At 40.1% G+C, this 18,544-nt stretch overlaps 2 protein-coding genes across 2 annotated transcripts; one reads left to right on the top strand and one right to left on the bottom strand.

Annotated features, from left to right (window-relative positions):
* Window positions 1-3,066: 3,066 nt before the first annotated feature.
* On the top strand, window positions 3,067-9,257 carry LOC107095481 (proteasome subunit alpha type-6). The gene is made up of 7 exons (XM_015391598.1): window positions 3,067-3,243; window positions 3,865-3,959; window positions 4,049-4,130; window positions 6,832-6,987; window positions 7,077-7,255; window positions 7,484-7,578; window positions 9,035-9,257. Exons 1-7 carry the CDS (start codon window positions 3,168-3,170, stop codon window positions 9,090-9,092), a joined length of 741 nt encoding a protein of 246 aa, XP_015247084.1. The 5' UTR covers window positions 3,067-3,167; the 3' UTR covers window positions 9,093-9,257.
* A 1,010-nt stretch (window positions 9,258-10,267) lies between these two features.
* On the bottom strand, window positions 10,268-12,481 carry LOC107095483 (NF-kappa-B inhibitor alpha-like). Its single transcript, XM_015391600.1, has 6 exons — window positions 12,211-12,481; window positions 11,613-11,718; window positions 11,315-11,522; window positions 11,130-11,218; window positions 10,759-11,013; window positions 10,268-10,651 (listed from the first exon to the last, which is right to left on the bottom strand). The coding sequence occupies exons 1-6, from the start codon at window positions 12,435-12,437 to the stop codon at window positions 10,622-10,624; spliced, it is 915 nt and encodes a 304-aa protein (XP_015247086.1). The 5' UTR covers window positions 12,438-12,481; the 3' UTR covers window positions 10,268-10,621.
* Window positions 12,482-18,544: the final 6,063 nt, after the last annotated feature.

Genomic DNA, 18,544 nt, shown 5'->3' with positions numbered 1-18,544 from the left:
GTGTGATCTGTAAGACTTTTTCCACTGGTTGGCCTCTAAGTGCTTATTGGAAGAACACTGGGGCTTTTTATAGACCTTTATCTTTCACTGCCTCTTTTGGCTAAGCCACGCTGTCAAGAAATGGTGAAAAAGTCTCAGTGGTGGTGCTCACATTCAGGAACTTTTGTTTCCTCTGCAGCAATGAGCATAGACTACTGACAATGGAAAGACATCAACTGTTGTTCAAATGAGGCACTGGGTTGTCAAACACCATGACCGTCTCCAGATGTGAGACTGATGGATAATCAAACCTATTCACAGCCATTGGATTCCTGAGTGACATTTTTCAAGAACTTCCCCCACCAGTCTTGCATCTATTCTTCTACCTGTGACATTAATCTACATTTACTCCATAGTATCTGCACACTCATCTTCATTCCTGATTTGCACTGAAGGTTACAGAAGCTGTAGCAGAGCTCCTTCAGTGACAGACTGCTGCAACCTAAATGCACCAGGGAGAGTTATCACAGATCCTTCCTCCCAGCAGCTGTAAGACTTTATAACCACCACTGTTACCAACAACCTCAATAAGTTGTTATATTTATGCTGATTTTTCCGTTTTTATCTTAGCCAGTTAAATAACATGCTGCTGTCATTTTGCACATCTCTGATGTTGCTGCTATTTTCAAATATCCATTACTGTAAAAATATCCATAGCTGTATATTGCTTATTTATTCTCCAGGAGCTCAGTTTTTATATTGTTAAAACACTTTACAGTATTTTAATGTTTATTTTTTTTAACTCTTGACTATTATGTTATTCTTATACATTTGGTCCACATTTGAGTGACCATTTTTCCTATAATCTTTTTGCTGCTGTAAACACCAGAATTTCCCCATTGTGGGACAATTAAAGGATTTTCTACTCTATTCTATTCTATTTTGTTCTTTGCGTAGTTGGCTGTAGGTATTTAAATGTGTCCACTTTCATGCCTTAAAACCTTTCATCTTCACTTTTCTCCACTTTTTTTTTTTTTGTTGCCTCTAATTACTTGAAGTTCTTATTGTCCTCCTTAACTCTCACTGTACCACCTCAACAATAGATTAAAATATCATCTGCAAACATCATAATCCTTCAGAAGTCCTGTTCTGGCTTATGCATTGACCTGTCCTGCACCTGTGTTCTTAAAAGAATAAAAACACCACAGCTGAGTTTTCTGTCTCAAATTTTCCATGATGTACATTTGAAGTTCTGGTTTATTTACTTAGGGAAGATATGAGCTTTAAAAGAGGTTTCTGTCACTCCACATTTTATACTATCTGGCAATGGCATAACTATCAGTATCAGAGACTGCAGTTGCTTGGGGGCCCCCCTGTTGGCCCCCTATGCAATTGTGAACCAGGGCGTCTCTTTGCAGATGTAGCGGTGTGAAAAATTATTCTTAAACCGACCAGTTTACTGACTGAACCTTATTTATACCGCAACATATGACATATTTCAACATGATGGTGAGCCATTGAAACACGACACCAATAGCAAAGCAGACAGTGGTACTTTTAATTACTATGTTAATTAATGTGTATAGTTCATTAGGCGGTTGGTAAAAAATAAACTCATATAGTATGTTTCAACCTGCAATAAAGATCTTAAAAGGACGGTGTATTTGAGTATTTTGTTTTTTACAATACAACTTGGAATTCTGGGTAATCCAGAGCATATATTAAAATAATAACCATTACGTACAATGTGTTAGCGACGATGGATACCAAAATTAGGTACTTAAGCGGATTCCAGAAAAGTAAAAGCAAAGAAGAGCTGCTGTAAGAACGGCCTATTGTTGTGTCGTTACGCCATTGCTGTCTGGCCTAACTTTTCTTCCAATCCTGGGGACAATTTAATCCTACTTTACCAGCAAAAGCATAACAGCATTTTTCTACGTTCTTGTTCTAATGAATAATCATAATCAGTGATCACACTGAGCCAAAGAGTAAAAATAACAATGTATCATGCATGACATTTAGGATTCTCATGATAAAACATATTCATATTTCATCAACAACACTTAACTGCAGTAAAGAGCAAACAGATTAAAAATGGTGTGAAAACCGATTAGTAGAAATTTATCAAACTGGGAACTAAAATAGCAAAATGACCTTGCTGGCATTGCACCCTTCTGTAAATGTAACACAGTGATCGTTAAAACAGGTAAACTTATTTTCGCAGCCTGAGCAGGTACCATGATGCTGGCAAATTAAATCAGCTTGTCCATAGAAGAAAGCATGAATCTAAATGCAGTTCTAAAATCTCCTGGAAGAAGACAGAGACATTATTGAACAATTGACCATCAGCAACCTTCAAATACATGTCTTTGTTCTTCCTGCAAACTATGAAAACATGATTTGAAATTGATATTGAAAATTTTAGTTCAACTCAAAAGAGGATCTTGGATGATGAAGCAAAAGTTTGGTAAATATCTTAGTTCAGGACTGACTTGATATACATTATGTTCAATTTGCAGCCATTGTTTGTATGGTGGTGTTATTTATTTTTTTCTTTTTTAGTTCTGACTCTTTCTGCAGTCCACGCTTTCTCAAGCTCTTCCAAACTGTATTGAGCTTTCCATTAAACCCGCCAAAAACTGTTATTTCAATCATTTTCACACCTTGTTTATTCGATCAATTACCTTTGGGGCCTTACCCACTCATGTGGTATTGTACAGCTGTCATTTCTCTGATAGAATAGGCAAAAACATAAGCATTTCTTCATTAAAAACACCCTTTTATTGGTTTTATGTCATATTTAGATTTTGTGAAATTGAGGTTGTGTGTAGAGTTGCCCTTCTTATGTTTCTGGGGACCGGTTCAGGGCATTTCCAGTCTCTCTCTAAGCAGATAGAGAGTATTTATAAGGTATACACCAATAATGGCCAACTGTAGTATAATACTTTATTTCAGTTATAAAAATATAGACATGGTGAGCCATCATGTAGTTTTCTTTGCAAGAAACACTAAACATCTCCGACATATTGAATCACCATGGTAACGAGACAGGCCTCTCGCACCGGAAGAAGTTTGCGACCTTTCGGATCAGTTTCCGGGTGGGAATATTGTTCATGAAGTGAAGTCTGTTAGCAGATTCATTGGGGACGAACTTCTCGGCAGAAAAAACAACTAATTAAGCTCGCAGAATGTCCCGAGGCTCCAGTGCAGGGTTCGATCGACACATCACCATATTTTCTCCCGAGGGGAGACTCTATCAAGTCGGTCAGTATTTGGAGCCGTTGAGAAAGAAGCGCCTCGCTGGCTCGGCTGTTTGCTAGCTAGCTAAATGCTCTGTCATGGTTGGCTGAGGCCGGCTCCTGGCTCTTCAATTACACCCGCTAATGTGAAAGTAGTGTCACTTATAAATGTAAACCGGACTCTTTTAATAGCGGTGTTTCTATTTTTCTGTCTCTCTTTCTGACGCTATTGTGTAACAAAATATCAAATGTAACCAGAAGAGCAGCTGCTGGGCTAGTTAGCTTAGTTAGCACTACAGTGAAGATAGCTGATTCATTATAGATGCAGCTTGTTAGTCAATTTAATGTCCCTTTTTAGTATTTATAGAGATAATTTTTCACTAATCTTTCAGTATTTACTTTAATCTCCTGAAATGTTGAATGTTTATTATGCATTATTAAAGTTTAATCAGAAATTTCTCCCAGTAAAAGTTAGTGTTCATGTAAAAATGTAAGATCTCAATTTTTCCTTCAGAAATCAATTGGGTTATATATATGATACATTTTCTAGCTGTTAGACACTATTGAATTCCTTGAATCCTGGACATGGAGTTTGCTTTTTCCCTAATAAACGTGTATGCTTTTGTTTACCTTTCATCTTCTTCAGAATATGCTTTTAAAGCTATAAACCAAGGTGGTCTCACATCAGTAGCGGTCCGAGGGAAGGACTGTGCAGTCGTCGTAACACAGAAAAAAGTACCGGTGAGTTTGGGTGTTTGAGGTGCAAGACGGATGCATTTACAGATAAAATGGTTGCAATAACTGTTTACTTTCCCCCCCTCTTTTTTCAGGATAAGCTTTTGGATGCTTCCACAGTGACCCACCTCTTCAGAATAACAGACAACATTGGATGTGTAATGTCTGGGATGACAGGTGAGGAGTTTGATGACTGTTAGGGAATTATTACAGCTGATTGTGGGAGTGTTTAGGGAGGTTTTAATATAACACTGTTCTGGTGGGGGTGAGGTAACACTTTTCAAAGCCAAAACCACATTTAGAGTTATTTAAAGCGGTTGCTAAGGTAAATAGTCTTTTTAAACCTTTGTCCCTCTCTATATACGCCTGGATCTCCAAGACATATTTCATAGTTTATCTTATTGCCCTAATACTTGGAGGCAAAGGTGTCTGCAAAAAGTAAGATGGGCATGTAATGGTACGACGCTTTATGATATTCATATGAAGAAATACTTTTTAAAAACATGTTTTGATTAAGACTGTGAAGAAATATGTATTATTTATTCCAAATGAAAAAATATCTATTGATTATTGAGGCTCCTGTCTGTTACCAATCAAATCTATTTGTCGTACTTTTTGCTTTCACATCAAACTAAACACCAGCTGAATTTCCCTGTAGCTTATATAGTGACACAAGTTTAAAAATGGGATGTTACTTGCTTGATTAGTCAGGCTGTTTGGTCAGGCAGGCGGCCTAGTCAGCTGCTTGTCAGACCCAAGGTTTTATTTGCAACCAGAAATATTTTCAAAAGGGCAAATCTTTCAGTCAGTGGAGGAATTCCCAAGTGGGATGATGACAGTTAACACTGAGCAGCAAAGAGGTAGGGTAGGGATACCACTTATACTCCTTTCTGCATAAACCCAGAGAAAACTCGGGTTACTTTTATACTTTCTCTGGTGCAATTTACAATCATCTAAGACCTAAGTGATGTTATATTAAGAAGATTTTAGTTTCTTATATATGTTAATTCAAGTAAATGACCCCACATCGAAAGGTTTTCATACACTGTACGATATTTCTTTTTAGTTGTTCAAGAATTTTTTTGGGATCTGGCCAAGCTTCTTGGCGTCTGGTAGAATACAGGAGGTAACAAGGGCCCATTATCCTTTCACCACCACCTTCCAATCGGGTTGGATGAAAACAAGTATTATTGAAGTTGAGTCGGCCCTCGTGAGGAAATTGTGAGCTTATCCGGCTTTTGAAACAGAGTTACACGAGCCTACGGGCTGATTTAGCTCAACCCTGCACTGCAAAAACAATCTAGAAATAAGTAAAAATGTCTTAAATTAAGTGCATTTACCCTTACTTTGAGTAGATAAATAAGATGATCTGCCAATGGGATGAGCATTTTCCACTTAAAGTAAGATAATTAGATAATATGCACTTAAAATAAGACAATTCTATGAATTTTTTTTCTGATTTTAAATGTAAATTGTCTTGTTCCATTGGCAAAATGTCTCACTTTCCTCCTCAATTCAAGAACAAATGCACTTATTTTAAGAATATTTGAGTCGTCTAGATTTGGAATTTTTCCACTGTGTGCACTGCACATCTGCAAAAAAGGAAATTCTTTGACGAGTCTGTCCAGCACCTTGTCTACAGCGCTGAACCTGATGTGTGGTTTTTGAACGTACAGCGTGAGCAGTGGGATTGCATCAGAGCATCTGGTCACCTCGTGGAACAACGCGTATCCTGAGCTGTGAACTTTTAAACTCCGAGGTTTCATCATACAGTTTGAGCCATAGCTGAGAACAGTGATTTAAAAATATCGTACAGTGTATGCTAGGGATGGAACGGTTTATGAAAACCGTCCGAACTGTTCGGTTTAACTCTCTTGGTTCGGTTCGCGTGTGTTGCGTTCGGTTCATGCGCTGCTCCTTTTTCTCATAGGCGAAGCGTTTACACTCCAGAGCAGAAGGTGGCGGTACTGCGACCAAAGCCAACCACCAGTAGTAAACAAAAAGAAGAAGCGAACAACGTAGCCGGGTGTAGCGGAAAAAAATCAGTTGTTGTGGAGAATTGTGTGGGTATGGCGAGTGGGAAAGAACAGGAGTTGGAAGACGCTCCAGCAGCACTTTATAGGTCTGCTGTATGGGACCACTTTGCATTTAGAGTGACCTACGATGACGGCGGAAAGAAAGTTGTGGATAAAAGTGCAACAGTGTGTAAGCATTGTGCAACACATTTTGTTTATGCTAGCAGCAACACGACCAACATGTCAGGCTAACAATCGACATATACCGAACCGAACCGTGGATTTTGTGAACCGTTCCACACCAAGCTAGAACTGTTTTCTTTTTACGCCATCTTTGTAGGCAGGCATGATCGGGTTCCAGACAAAGTATATAGATGCTCTTAACTAGTTTGTAGAAGTTAACAAAATCGCTGCTGTCATGATAACAGAGACGACAGAAACATTTGTCGACATTTGCTTCCATTCCAAATGCATATAGTTCATGTTTTAAGTGCTTTGTAAAGGATGTCCAAACTTCTTATGAAAATAACGAGGTTTAGGGGACTTGCAGTTTAAGTAATCACACTGACATCACCATATATAGCAGCAAATTGGGGGGAGGGGCAACACAGCTGGGCAAAGCTCTGTTTTCTCTCTTTAAAGCATGTAAAGTGTCCTGTTAATGTATTTTGATTTATAGACATTTTATTTTAACAAAAGAATGAGCAAAACTATCATATTTTCACCTCTTAGCGCTCACTGTTTCTATATAAAACCTGTATTTACTTAAAACTAAATGCATTTTTCTTTGCCTTTTTTAAAACTGATCATTCATGATTTTTAAATTTTTTTTATCCTGTCCACCTCTCGTACGCGATCCACAGCTGACAGCAGGTCTCAGGTCCAGCGAGCTCGCTACGAGGCAGCCAACTGGCAGTACAAGTACGGTTATGAGATCCCAGTGGACATGTTGTGTAAGAGAATCGCTGACATCTCACAAGTCTACACGCAGAACGCTGAGATGCGACCGCTAGGCTGCTGTGAGTCCATTTCTCACTCATTGCATTTAAATAGATTTTAGTTTCTAAGCTACACGGAGAAATGACCACGGTTCCCCGTTTATCTGCAGGTATGATTGTGATCGGCATAGACGAGGAGTACGGTCCCCAGGTGTATAAATGCGACCCGGCTGGTTATTACTGCGGTTTTAAGGCCACCGCTGCCGGAGTGAAGCAGACAGAAGCAACCAGCTTCCTGGAGAAGAAAGTAAAAAAGAAACTGGACTGGACCTTCGAGCAAACGATTGAGGTAAAGCCGTGTTTTGCTGATGTAGCAGAGCTTGATAAGAAAAGAACCTGAATGTGAAAGCAACCCGCATAACTTCTGGTGGTTTCCTGCCTGCTTGTAACATATTATATAACCCTCATATTCCAATTTAAGAAGCAGATAAGCACTAAAGATGTAATAACTGCTCATTGTTGCATGCAAAATGATGACCCCTGACCTTAACTACCTTTATTTTTCCCTCCATTGCAGACGGCCATTTCTTGTCTTTCAACTGTCCTTTCCATTGACTTCAAGCCCTCTGAGCTGGAGGTGGGCGTTGTGACAACACAGGACCCCAAGTTCAGGTAGAACATCTGCATTGTTAAAGATTAGATTGTTAAAGTCCAGATGTGTCTCTTCCAGTGCAGGCTGTTAGAAATAATTGCATGACCTCCTCAGCAGGTGGGCATACACTGTATGATATTTTTAATCATTGTTCTCAGCTACAGCTCAAACTGTACAACGAAACCTCAGGGTTTAAAACTTCACAGCTCACGATGTATGTTCTTACACTGTATGGCCTGACGCTCTGATGTGATCTGCATGCTCACACTGTGCGTCCAGAAACCACTCGTCGGGTTCAGCGCCGAAAGACTTGTCCACTCCCTTGTTTGGACATGCGCAGTGCTCGGGGTTCTGGCAAATCTGCTTGTAGACGCTCGTAACTCTGCTTCAACAGAAGATTTGTTCACGAACACCTTAGAATGGTCGATCAAATTTCAAACATGTTTGATTTTCTCCCACCTCACAATTCCTGATCCAAAAATTTTTGCATGACTGGAAAATTGACCTGAAAAGGGCAAAGAATCGTACAGTGTATGCCCAGCTTAGAACATGCAAGACAGGTCCCTGAGGAACAGGTTGGGGGGCTCCACTATGGGCATAAATCTAATGGAGTCTAATTGTCAGATTAGATCAAGAAAACTTTTTTTTTTTTTTTTTGCAAAACTAGATTTGCATGTTGCTCTGAACTGTGAACTATGGTATTGGCAGCATCATCCTGTGGGGATGTTGTTGAAGGAGCTAAAACGGGGCAGTCCTGCATCAGAAACGTTCAATGTTGGAAAACACTTTCGACTTGTAGCATATTTCCAAGGAAATAATGGTTAGGAGTAAAAAGGCGACTGATCAAATTCAGCTTAATCAGAAATACATTTATTCCAGTTAACAAAGGTGGTTTAAGCCTAACCTTTTCTCATCTGCTTCCTTCTAAACATTTGTTCCCATCATGTCCTTCAGACTGAGGTGAGCTAACCTCATAGCACATGAATGGATGAAAAGGCTTCAGCGTTTTATTTGGAGAAATGTTTGTTTCCTTTACCTCTCTTATCCTGTAACGCAGGAACAGCAACGGCCTTTTCTGATTATAGAAGCCAGAAACATCTTAGCAGCTCTTGGTGCTTTTTTATATTTTGATTTTATTTTACAAATCAATAATCCAACACCTTCTGTAGTTATTTGAGGGAAAATGAATGACTGCACTTGCAGAGGTGCTTCTGTTCTGACTTTAGGGTGGTACACACAATAAAATTTCATGCAATTTTTCCCCATACATTTTATTATAAAGATAGAAGGACTACTTTAAATTAAGTGTAACTGCAACCATAGATGTTTGACTCAGGAAGGCTGAATACAAAACCAGGGAAAACTTTGAATTTTGAAGACTTTTCCCTGTACTGTCCAAAGTATGGAAAGTCTGTAGACAATGTTCACTTAACAGAAATATCATCTGCTCTCCCATTCTTTTCATATCTCCTTCAGGATGCTGACAGAGTCTGAAGTAGACACCCACCTCATGTCCTTGGCAGAGCGGGACTGAGCGAGCAGAGAGATGCCACCTGTTTGACTGACCTAGAGCATGATGGGAAGCGCAGTTCCCAGAAGGAGGCTGGTGTTTATCTTTGTTTGCTGTACATTTATCCCTCTTTCCCTCCTCCCCAACAATTTCATTCAACAATTAAACAAGTTTTTGGAGTAAAAACAACCTCTGTCCTGTTTATTGTTCTCTTTTTAATGTTTTATCATGCAAAGGTATAGCTTATATTTATTTTTTGACATTTCTGAAAGTGTAAATGGAAACATGAGCCCTCTGTGTGGGCTTCCTGTTGTGGCTCTAGGGTCAGATTACATTGGGGTGTTGCAATAAGGTTATTTTACTACACCGCCTCTGATTTGACCTATTTATATTCCTTTATACCCCCATTATGTCAGAAGTAGCTTATTTACAGGAAATCTACGCAGTTAAAGCCCTGACACATGGGCTTCTCTTTACTGCGAGATTCAGGGTTCTTGTGAATGAACGCGTCAAGCTCAGCTTCTCCTTTAGCTATTCTGTCATCCACTGATCAGAAATGATAACTTTCGTCATCCTCATGACATCAGTTTCTTTTCCCATGTAGTTGGTGGGTTTATTCCCATTATATTTGGTTCCTGAAAAAAAAAAGGATTTTTACACAGGAGTTATGAAACACTATCCTACAAGGAAGCAACTAACATCAGCGAACTGAATCATCTCTTAAAGAAATTCCAGCTTATCTCAAAGAGGAAGCTTTGTACTTCCCAGACTGGAGCAAAGTTTCCCTGTTGCTATGATACAGCAGTGAACCCACCCAGCTTTCTTTCCCACATTTGAAAAAGAACATTTCCTCCACGGGGCATCTATCTGGCAGTGCCAGTTCCTCGCCTGCCAGTCAGCGTGGAATGTATGAGAGCACGCCGTGTTCCTCCAGCGTGCCGCCCAGGGACTTTTCAGCGAGGTGACTCAGACATGCTGACCTCGCCCAACAAAGGAAATCCCATACTGTTCCAACCATGGCTGGCGGGTCTTTTCTGTTTTGTTCTGTCATTTCATCTTTACTAACCGACTTCTGCCTCATTGTTAGAAATGACGCTTGTTGTAAAGTTTTGGAAAGGTCATCAAACAGTCATGTTTCATGTGGAGGGTAATTCAGCTGAGGATAACCACTAGTCACAACCACTCATATTCATAGACTTTTTATTTTTTGACTTTGTCATAATAGTGTTTAAATTCACACTCAGTACAAAAATAGGATCTCTGTATTTACAATATGTTACAAATCTTGTATTTACACAATAATATATATATATATTTATATTTTTAAACAATTGTGGCACAGGTGGAAGTGTCGCCGCTGTGGTTTTCCAGTATTCTTCACTGGACACCATCTTCATTCCTGTTTGCAGTCCCGGGGCCAGCACCTGCGGGCTCGAACCGTCGGCCAACCGTGGTGGTGGGGGGTGTTCATGACCTGCTTCTTTACCCCCTTGGGAGCCGTTCTTCAGCAAACCCATTCGCTTGATGTTCACACCAGCAGTGAACCGCTTTGTCTACTTCCCAAACTTTATGTCATCGTAGACCTGAAGAGAAGCAAGGAAAGAATTCGTTAGAAACAAAGCTTTAATCCTAGAAGGTCATATTTTTTTTTAACTGATGGGATTGGCGGCGCTCTGGTGGGGATAATTACCTCGTCCTCCAGCAGCTCTTCCATGTCGCTGTCGTCCGACTCGCTGTCGGGCAGCTCTCTGAGCTCAAACGCCGTCCGCTCATACAGCTGGCAGCGGATCTCGTCGTTCTGGCGCCCGTATGTGAGGTGGTACGGCGTGAAGCCTCCGTAGTTCTGGCAGTTGACCTCAGCGCCAAGCTCGAGGAGGCAGCGAACCAGGTTTGGGTTCTGGAGATCAACGGCTAGGTGGAGCGCCGTCCGTCCGCTGCAGGGTTCCTAAAGGAAAACCGTAAAAGCAAACAGTTAGGTTTTTTGTTTTGTTGCGTCTTTTTGCGTTTATTTAATTTTTTTGTGGGTTTAGATCATTAAGCTTCATCATGTCAGAGACGTACCTGTGCATTGATGTTTGCTCCCAGCTGAACAAGGCTTTCCACAAGTGAAATGTAACCATTAATGGATGCCAAGTGGAGACAGTTGTGTCCTGAGGAAGCAATAAAAAAAGAGAGGATCTCAGTTTTGAATTTAATTTATGATGATGGTGTGTGAAAAGCAGGGATGAGCTGCGGATGATGCTTACCACTGTAGTTGGGGATGGACAGGATGGAGGTGAGGTGGCGCTGGCAGTTCTGAGTGATGACCCCAAAGCAGGCCAGGGAGCCTCTTTTGCAGGCAATATGGAGCGCTGTGTTGCCGCTGTTGTCGGCCAGCAGCGGGTCAGCGCCGGCCTTCAGGAGCCTGTCCACTACCTGGGGCTGCTCAGTGATCACAGCCAGGTGGAGGGAAGTCTACACAAGAGGAAACATTTATTTAGATGATGCTTCAAACATGTGAGGATTTAGATCTTAGTGTTACTGGGGTTTGATGTTGACTGTTACCTGTCTTTGATGGTTCTGTTTGTTGAGATAAGAGTGATTTCTGGATAGCTGGATCATGTGAAGGGCTTGTTCTGTAGCTTCATGAATAATAGCCAAGTGGAGCAGCCTGTAGGGGGAAAGAGGGAAAACATTTTTAAAATAGAGCTTTTAAAAAAAGAAACTACTCAGAGGGGAAGTGGTTTCAGTCATGTAAGAGAGAACAAAGGCTAAGCAGCGGAGCGTTTCGCAACAGTGGAGTTTTGTCGGGTTATTTCCACCAGTTGTGGCTTGACACATCTGATGCTTTATCAGTTCCTGGCAGGGGGCCAGGGACTTTCCTGAATGCGCAGAGCGGACTTTAGCACCGCCCAGACTGCGCACAGCCGCACTGCAAACACTCTCAAATGCACCTTTGCATGCACTTCTGCTTTGGTTCTTTAAAACTTCTACATCTGTGCAACATTTAACCTTCTAGTGCGCGTCTTTGAAAATGTTGCATTTCTGAGCTCCTTTAAAAGCATGCATGCACGTTGCAAAAAGAAATAAAAAATGCAGTTTTGCAGGAAAAATAAGAGATGGGGGGATAACAGATGAAATAATCCGAACAAATCCCACTTACGTGTCTCCGTCCTCGGTCACCGCTTCCCTCCAGCGCTCGTACTCCTCCGTGCGCTCCTCCCCAGCGCTCACGCTCATGTCTTCAAACTCCTTCAAAATCTCGTCGTCCTGCATCGAATCCACACCGCTGTCCAGCCGCTCCTCCTGTCCGGGCAGCATTTTCCCATGCTTGGGCTCCATGAGAACAGAATTATAATCCATTTGTCCGCGCATAGAGTGGATGTCCATGATGTCTGTAAAAGCGGTGCGTCTGTGCTGCGCGCAGGAAGGTCAGAGCAGATGTGTGCGTCTGCGGAGCGGAGGCAGCCTTTTGAGAGCTTTGGGAGGAGCCTGTGTGGGGATTTCCGACTGACTTAGAAACAGCAGAAGGGAAATCACATCGGAGCTGTGCTTTTGAGCGAAAAATCCCCCCCACTCTCCAATAGAGACTCAGAATGAAAACCTGTAGTTTCCTATTAGACACCTATTTTTTACCTGTCCTACGTGTTGCACAGGGGCCATATGTCAGTGAATGAGACACAATGGGCATGAATGAGAGGCAAAGACAGCCCCTGACTGACTATTGAAGAATTCCCTTCGTGCTCTGGGGAAATTATGTGTTTCAAGTGGCTGACCAAAGTGCAGCACAGCATAATTTTTCCTAATTGGCCAAATTTAAAAGCATTTAAATAAAATGCAGAGCGTTTTAAAATTCACACAGACAAAGTAGGAATAACCCACAGCCGCATGATTTCCCACCATGCTTTATCATACAGTGGATTTTTCTTTTTATTTGAATTTTTTACTGAAATCAATATGTAATATTCATGTTGCATGCATGGCATGTGTAGCTTTTGATTGATGGATTTTTCCAAACATGTATTACTGATGATAAAAAGATAATGGAAGGAAAATTAAAGTTGTTGAAACAGTTGAGTAGAAATTTGAATTTGGTTTTATTCTCTCTTTATATTTGGGATAATAGAAAAAAAACTCCTAAAAATGATCTTTTTTCCCTTTTCGATACACAACTTCTCTCAATTTATGCTCATTATCCATCATTTGAGCAGTGTCAAAAAAAATAAAAATGTCAGGTATTTTTGTGATGAAACGAAATACAAAAATTCTTTTTTTCCTCCTTTTTTTGCAGTTCAAAATATAAATGGGCAAACGTGTTTTTGGCATTGTGTTCATGCAGATTAACCTTTTAGTACAAACGTATGTTTTCTATATGTATTCTTTTTTGTGTGTGTGAAAATTGCTGTATGTACAGCAGAAGCAGCGCCTCTTGCAGTCAGTTTACCATGGTTGCATAGTTTGGTTTCTGAATGTGATAAAAAAAAAAAAAAGGAGACAAAGAACAAAGAAAACATGTGAAATTAAACATATGTATACTTTTTTAATATTTTCAAATTTAAAAAAAGTTGAGGATGCCTAAGATTCAAAAATTCCCTGGTTTTTTGGAAAAGGAAAAAAGACCCACAACATCACAGACCCTCCACAGTACTCCAATGGATTTAAGGTGCTTTTATTCAAACAATTTGCTAAAAACCACCTGAAATAAAATAGTTGGTAAAAAAAATTTTAATGTGGGTCACAAAGCCAAAGCGTATGTTTCCAGTTAAAGTCCCAGAAGACTTAAGAAAACTCCATGTGTTTACATTTCTCCTGTCTTCCACCGCTGTGTGCTTTGTAGTAAAGCAAACAGAAGTCTTGGTTCAGCTCAAACTTCTGTCATAAAAAGGTCCCCTCTATCTTATCATATACATATGTATATATACACAAGAGAAGGCGATAGATTATTAATAGAATGATCATGGAAACTCATCAGTTTTATAAAAATATGAACTAGAAGATAACTTCTGCAATTTCCCTGAGTATTGATTTGATTTATGTGCCAAATGGAATGTTGTCAAAGGGCGTTATCTGGGTGTTTTCCCCACTGAACAAATGTACTCCAATCAAGAGGTAGATTTTTCTGAATTTTTCTGTTTAACATTATGCTTTAAACACCAGGGTTGACCATGAATTGGTCCATATTGGCGTTAACAGCGAGGGACGCTGCCCCTACACTCAAAATCTATTAGTCTCTCTAGAGGACAAACTGCTTAAATCTATGCTATCTTTATAAAAAAAATGAAATCATTAAACAGAGAGAGGTGTGTTTTAGAATCACTCTTACAGTAGCTCCACTGTAACAAGGTGATCTTTACATTAAAGAAAACGGGACAGATTGGAGGCGGGGGTATTCTCCACTTTCCTTCTTCTGAACCCGACTGCGCTTTTCTGGAGTTACCCACATAGTCATGCTTTACACAACTAAATAGAAAAAAAACAAAACCTAAAATGCCTCAAGGATTTCTTTTAGTTGGAATTTCAAACATGTCTCTGATGTGAATTTTCTATTTCTTCAGTCACACTGTTCTTCAGAAGGAAATTCCTTGTTGTTTCACAATAAGGTGGCCTGTGTGCATGACAGAGCTACCTGTCTGGGCTACCCCTGACATTTGTGCTAAAAATCCCAGGATCACTTTTTTGTTTGCATTACCAAAGGTGAGGCTTGGTGTAAACATAGCAACGGTATCTATGGAACTGCACGGCAGTCGCACCTCTGTGAGATACAAAGACTATACCACACAAGCCAAACAGACACACACTGATACACACCCAGCCTGCGCTGTGGTTACGCTCTCTAGAAGCTCTCTGAGATAGCGTCTTACATCAGATGAACGTCACTTGTGTAAGCACAAGCCGTCTCCTCTCTGTCTCTGTTGATTCCACACATTCTTTCGCTCCTGACTTAATGAGGAATCTTGGGACATAATGTTCTTTCTCTGCAGCGTTTCTTGCATGTTTACAAGGTCAGATACATACGGCCCACATGGGAAATAGTGGAACTTCCACTTTAATGTTTTTCTTTTCCTCATTTTCAAGTGTTCCAGTCCATACTTGCTGTGTTTACATCTGTGGTTGCTTGGATACCACTTGCCGAGAGCATAGATGCTGAATCGGTGTTAATGCTGCACATTCCCCCCATCTGCCTCCAGGTTGTGTCACATCAGCAGGGTCAGCTGATGCAGTGAAAGTCATAAAAGTTTCCTATTTTCTCCAACTGCCCAAGAACAAGCACAGTTGCCCTAAAGATGGAGTTTCTTGGGGGAAAAAAATGCTTTTTAACAAATAAAAATGCGGATAGTAAATCAGCCTTATAAATGTCCAATTCATGACTTTGAATTCGTGCAAAAAAACCAAAAGCAAACAATTTTATTAGTTAAGTGGTAGATTCTAAAAGACAAAAAAAAGCAAGTGAAGGGACATCTTCTTTTCTCCAAACCTTTGGAGTTTGGACAGCTAAAATGAAAGTGAATCATTTTCAAATTTGGGCTGCACAGTGGTGCAGTTTAGGTTCAATGCCTGGGGTTCTCTCAGGGTACTCCAGCTTCCTCCCGCAGTCCAAAAAACATGACTGCTAGGTTGATTGGCATCTCTAAATTGCCCTCAGGTGTGACATTGTACGTCCATGGTTACGGTCTCACCCACTGATGGACTGTCCAGGATGTAACCCACCTTTCACCCATAGCATTAAATAAAAGGATGCATGTCCAAACACTTAACATACTCAAGATTGCTGAAACTAAAGGCTGATTTATACCCAAAACCAGGTCGTCTGCGTGTGTGTTGCAGTTAACTCAGATATGCCCCCACCCCTTCTGCAGAGACTCTGGTGCACCTTTTATAAATTGTAGGTGACCGCAGACAGTGCCACAGACAGCAGGTCTCTGATTGGTCAATTATACATCAGCTCTACACTATGTGTATTTCCTGTTTGGTATCTTACCGGCTTGTTTTGTTTGTATGACCGCCATTGTGAAAAACGACTCGTGAAGTTGGACCAGCTAGAAGAGCGAGGTGCGCTTGAACGCTGGGACCTTTTTTCCACCTGGATCCTCAATTTTGTTTGCCCTCATGTCCCTCAATTGTCGCACAAACTTTCCCTTTGCGTTTTTCAACTTCCTCACTGCCTCGGCCGTATCTAGACCTACAGGTAGTTAATGATTGTCCTTCTTGTGTTGTGTCGTGAAGTAACATAGCGCAGACCACGCTTCAAAATTGGGCATAAATCAAAAATATCTGCGTCATACCTGTGACAAGCTCACTGCGACAGGAGTATAACCAGCCCCTTAGTCCTTTAATTTTTCACTGTGATGTTAAAGGACTTAAAGGACTTGAGAAAAAGACACAGGGACCAGATGGGGGGTTTGGGACATTTCTCGGCCAACGACACGAATGGTTCTCTAGGTTTTACTAATATTTCTTCTTCTTTTTTTTTTTAAGTGCTATTTACTGAAAGATTTGCGTGCAGTGCTGATGTTAAAGCCCCATCAAGACGCCCCGCCACTTGATTTGGGAAAGCCCACAGCTGGGCAGGATATCCCAACATCCACTTGGGAAGTATAAATGGTCAGAGGTGACTCACCTTTGTCAGTTCCTAACAGAAATGGTGGCTGGAGGAGCCTATTGACTCAGCAATTGTTAGAGGATGGTTCACCTTATCTTCTGACCAGCGTTGGGATTTTACCCACAGTACTTTTTATAATAACACCCACAAATGACTGCAAGGTATTTAAAACAGAGGAGATTCAAAACTGTACTTAAAATAAAGGTGGCATCCTGTCAGGGTAATAGCAGAATTCACTGAGCTCCTGATGACGAGCCATTATTTCACGAATGTTTATAGAAGCAGTGTCAAGTATTGATGCAGGAATTTACACAGCCGTCACAGTGGAAGAGACTGGAAATTTTGATTTAATGATTTAAAAAAGATGAGCAAGTTGTTTTAGCAATGTTGCGTACTTTCTGAACTTCTGCCACTACATATTTTTCTTAATAATTATGAATTTTTTGTTGAAATCTACACCCATATTCTTTGTTAGACTTGCATTTCAACCAATATGCAGCCATATTCAATAGATTACAAGATTTTTAAAAAGGTAATTTACTTCATTGACTTAATTAAATTTGAAAAACACATCATAGACTAATTACACAGAGGTAGAGATTTTTATAATAACCTCTTTCTGTTAAGCATGATAACTTTCCTGTTACAGATAATTAAGACATTTTTTAAAATAACAGTGGGCTTAATGAAAAACAAAAAGTGTTTAATTTTTGACTAAAGGTTGGTATTTTTTTAAATGGTACCTTAAAGGGGAATACCGTTTTTTTACATTGGGCCCTTGATTTTACGTTAATTCATGTTCTACTCACCCATATGATTTTTGTGTCATGTAACGTCTTCCTATGGGCAACGACTTGAAGGCACAAACTAAACTGTTCATAATTTATCATTTATGGTACGCCAGCATTCTTAACATGTAGGTGAATCACTGTCCCCCAGACATCCACGGTTATATTTTTTATATTTATATTTTTTTTTAAAAAGCGGAGTGTGTATGGGCCTGGGCCACAGGCGGCTACGCTTTACCCATTCTATTCATTCAGCTAGCTAATCTGAATCGTTTAATTCCATTTGGAGAGCGAGATCATCTGTGGTAGTAGCACTAGACATCTTCAAGGCATGTGAGTGAAACTAGCAGCAGTTCAGCGGACAGGATGAATGAATGGTAGCCGGCGCGTGCGGATGATGTCATACACACTCCGCTTTGTTTTTGAAAATATAAATTTAAGAAATATAACCTCGGATGTCTTGGGGACAGTTATTCGCCTACATGTTATGAATGCTGGCGTACCATAAATTATAAATTATGAACAGTTCAGTTTGTGCCTTCAACTCCTTGCCCATAGGAAGATGTTACTTGGATATAATCTAATGGAATATCTTCAGAACAGCTCCAAATGACACAAAACTCATATGGGTGAGTAGAAAATGATGTAATAACGTAAAATCAAGGAGCCAAAATAAAAAAAAAATTAAAAAAATGGGGTACTCCTTTAAATCTGGCAAACAAGCCTCATTGCGAGGAATTTTTTGAATTAATAAAAGTACATACATAACCAGCAATGATATCTGTAAGGCTGGGAAAAAGTAAGACTCCCTTCTTTTTATAACAAAAGTTGATTTCAGAAAAAATTAAATAAGCTTAGTGCAAAGTAACATTTTTATTTTATGAATACATTTTCACGATTGGGTGATTTAAAATTTTCATTGACACAGTTGTTTAGGAAAACTAAAATCAAATCCAATGAGAGCCATGATCCATACAGGGTGGTTGGCCTACAAAGGGAGTTAGTTGACTCTGTTAAGATTCATAAGTCAACAACAAGAAATAAAGTGGGCAGAAATGTGTTCATGTTTACACACTAATACTAAACACTAAGCGGCAGCTTTGGATACT

The sequence above is a fragment of the Cyprinodon variegatus genome, unplaced genomic scaffold, assembly GCF_000732505.1.
Source record: "Cyprinodon variegatus isolate N-32 unplaced genomic scaffold, C_variegatus-1.0 Scaffold551, whole genome shotgun sequence".
Classification (NCBI taxonomy): Eukaryota; Metazoa; Chordata; class Actinopteri; order Cyprinodontiformes; family Cyprinodontidae; genus Cyprinodon; species Cyprinodon variegatus.
This window is presented reverse-complemented; position numbering and strand designations above follow the sequence as displayed.

What these genes read in the sequence shown, in the direction of transcription:
- LOC107095481 (XM_015391598.1), top strand. Translation starts at nt 3,168, where the DNA reads ATGTCCCGAGGCTCCAGTGCAGGGTTCGATCGACACATCACCATATTT. An exon ending in TAACACAGAAAAAAGTACCG is followed by an intron (nt 3,960 to 4,048) that starts GTGAGTTTGGGT and finishes CTCTTTTTTCAG; the next exon opens with GATAAGCTTTTGGATGCTTC. An exon ending in CCTTCGAGCAAACGATTGAG is followed by an intron (nt 7,256 to 7,483) that starts GTAAAGCCGTGT and finishes CCTCCATTGCAG; the next exon opens with ACGGCCATTTCTTGTCTTTC.
- LOC107095483 (XM_015391600.1), bottom strand. Translation starts at nt 12,437, where the DNA reads ATGGACATCCACTCTATGCGCGGACAAATGGATTATAATTCTGTTCTC. An exon ending in GTGACCGAGGACGGAGACAC is followed by an intron (nt 11,719 to 12,210) that starts GTAAGTGGGATT and finishes TTCCCCCTACAG; the next exon opens with GCTGCTCCACTTGGCTATTA. An exon ending in GAGCAAACATCAATGCACAG is followed by an intron (nt 11,014 to 11,129) that starts GTACGTCTCTGA and finishes GTTTTCCTTTAG; the next exon opens with GAACCCTGCAGCGGACGGAC.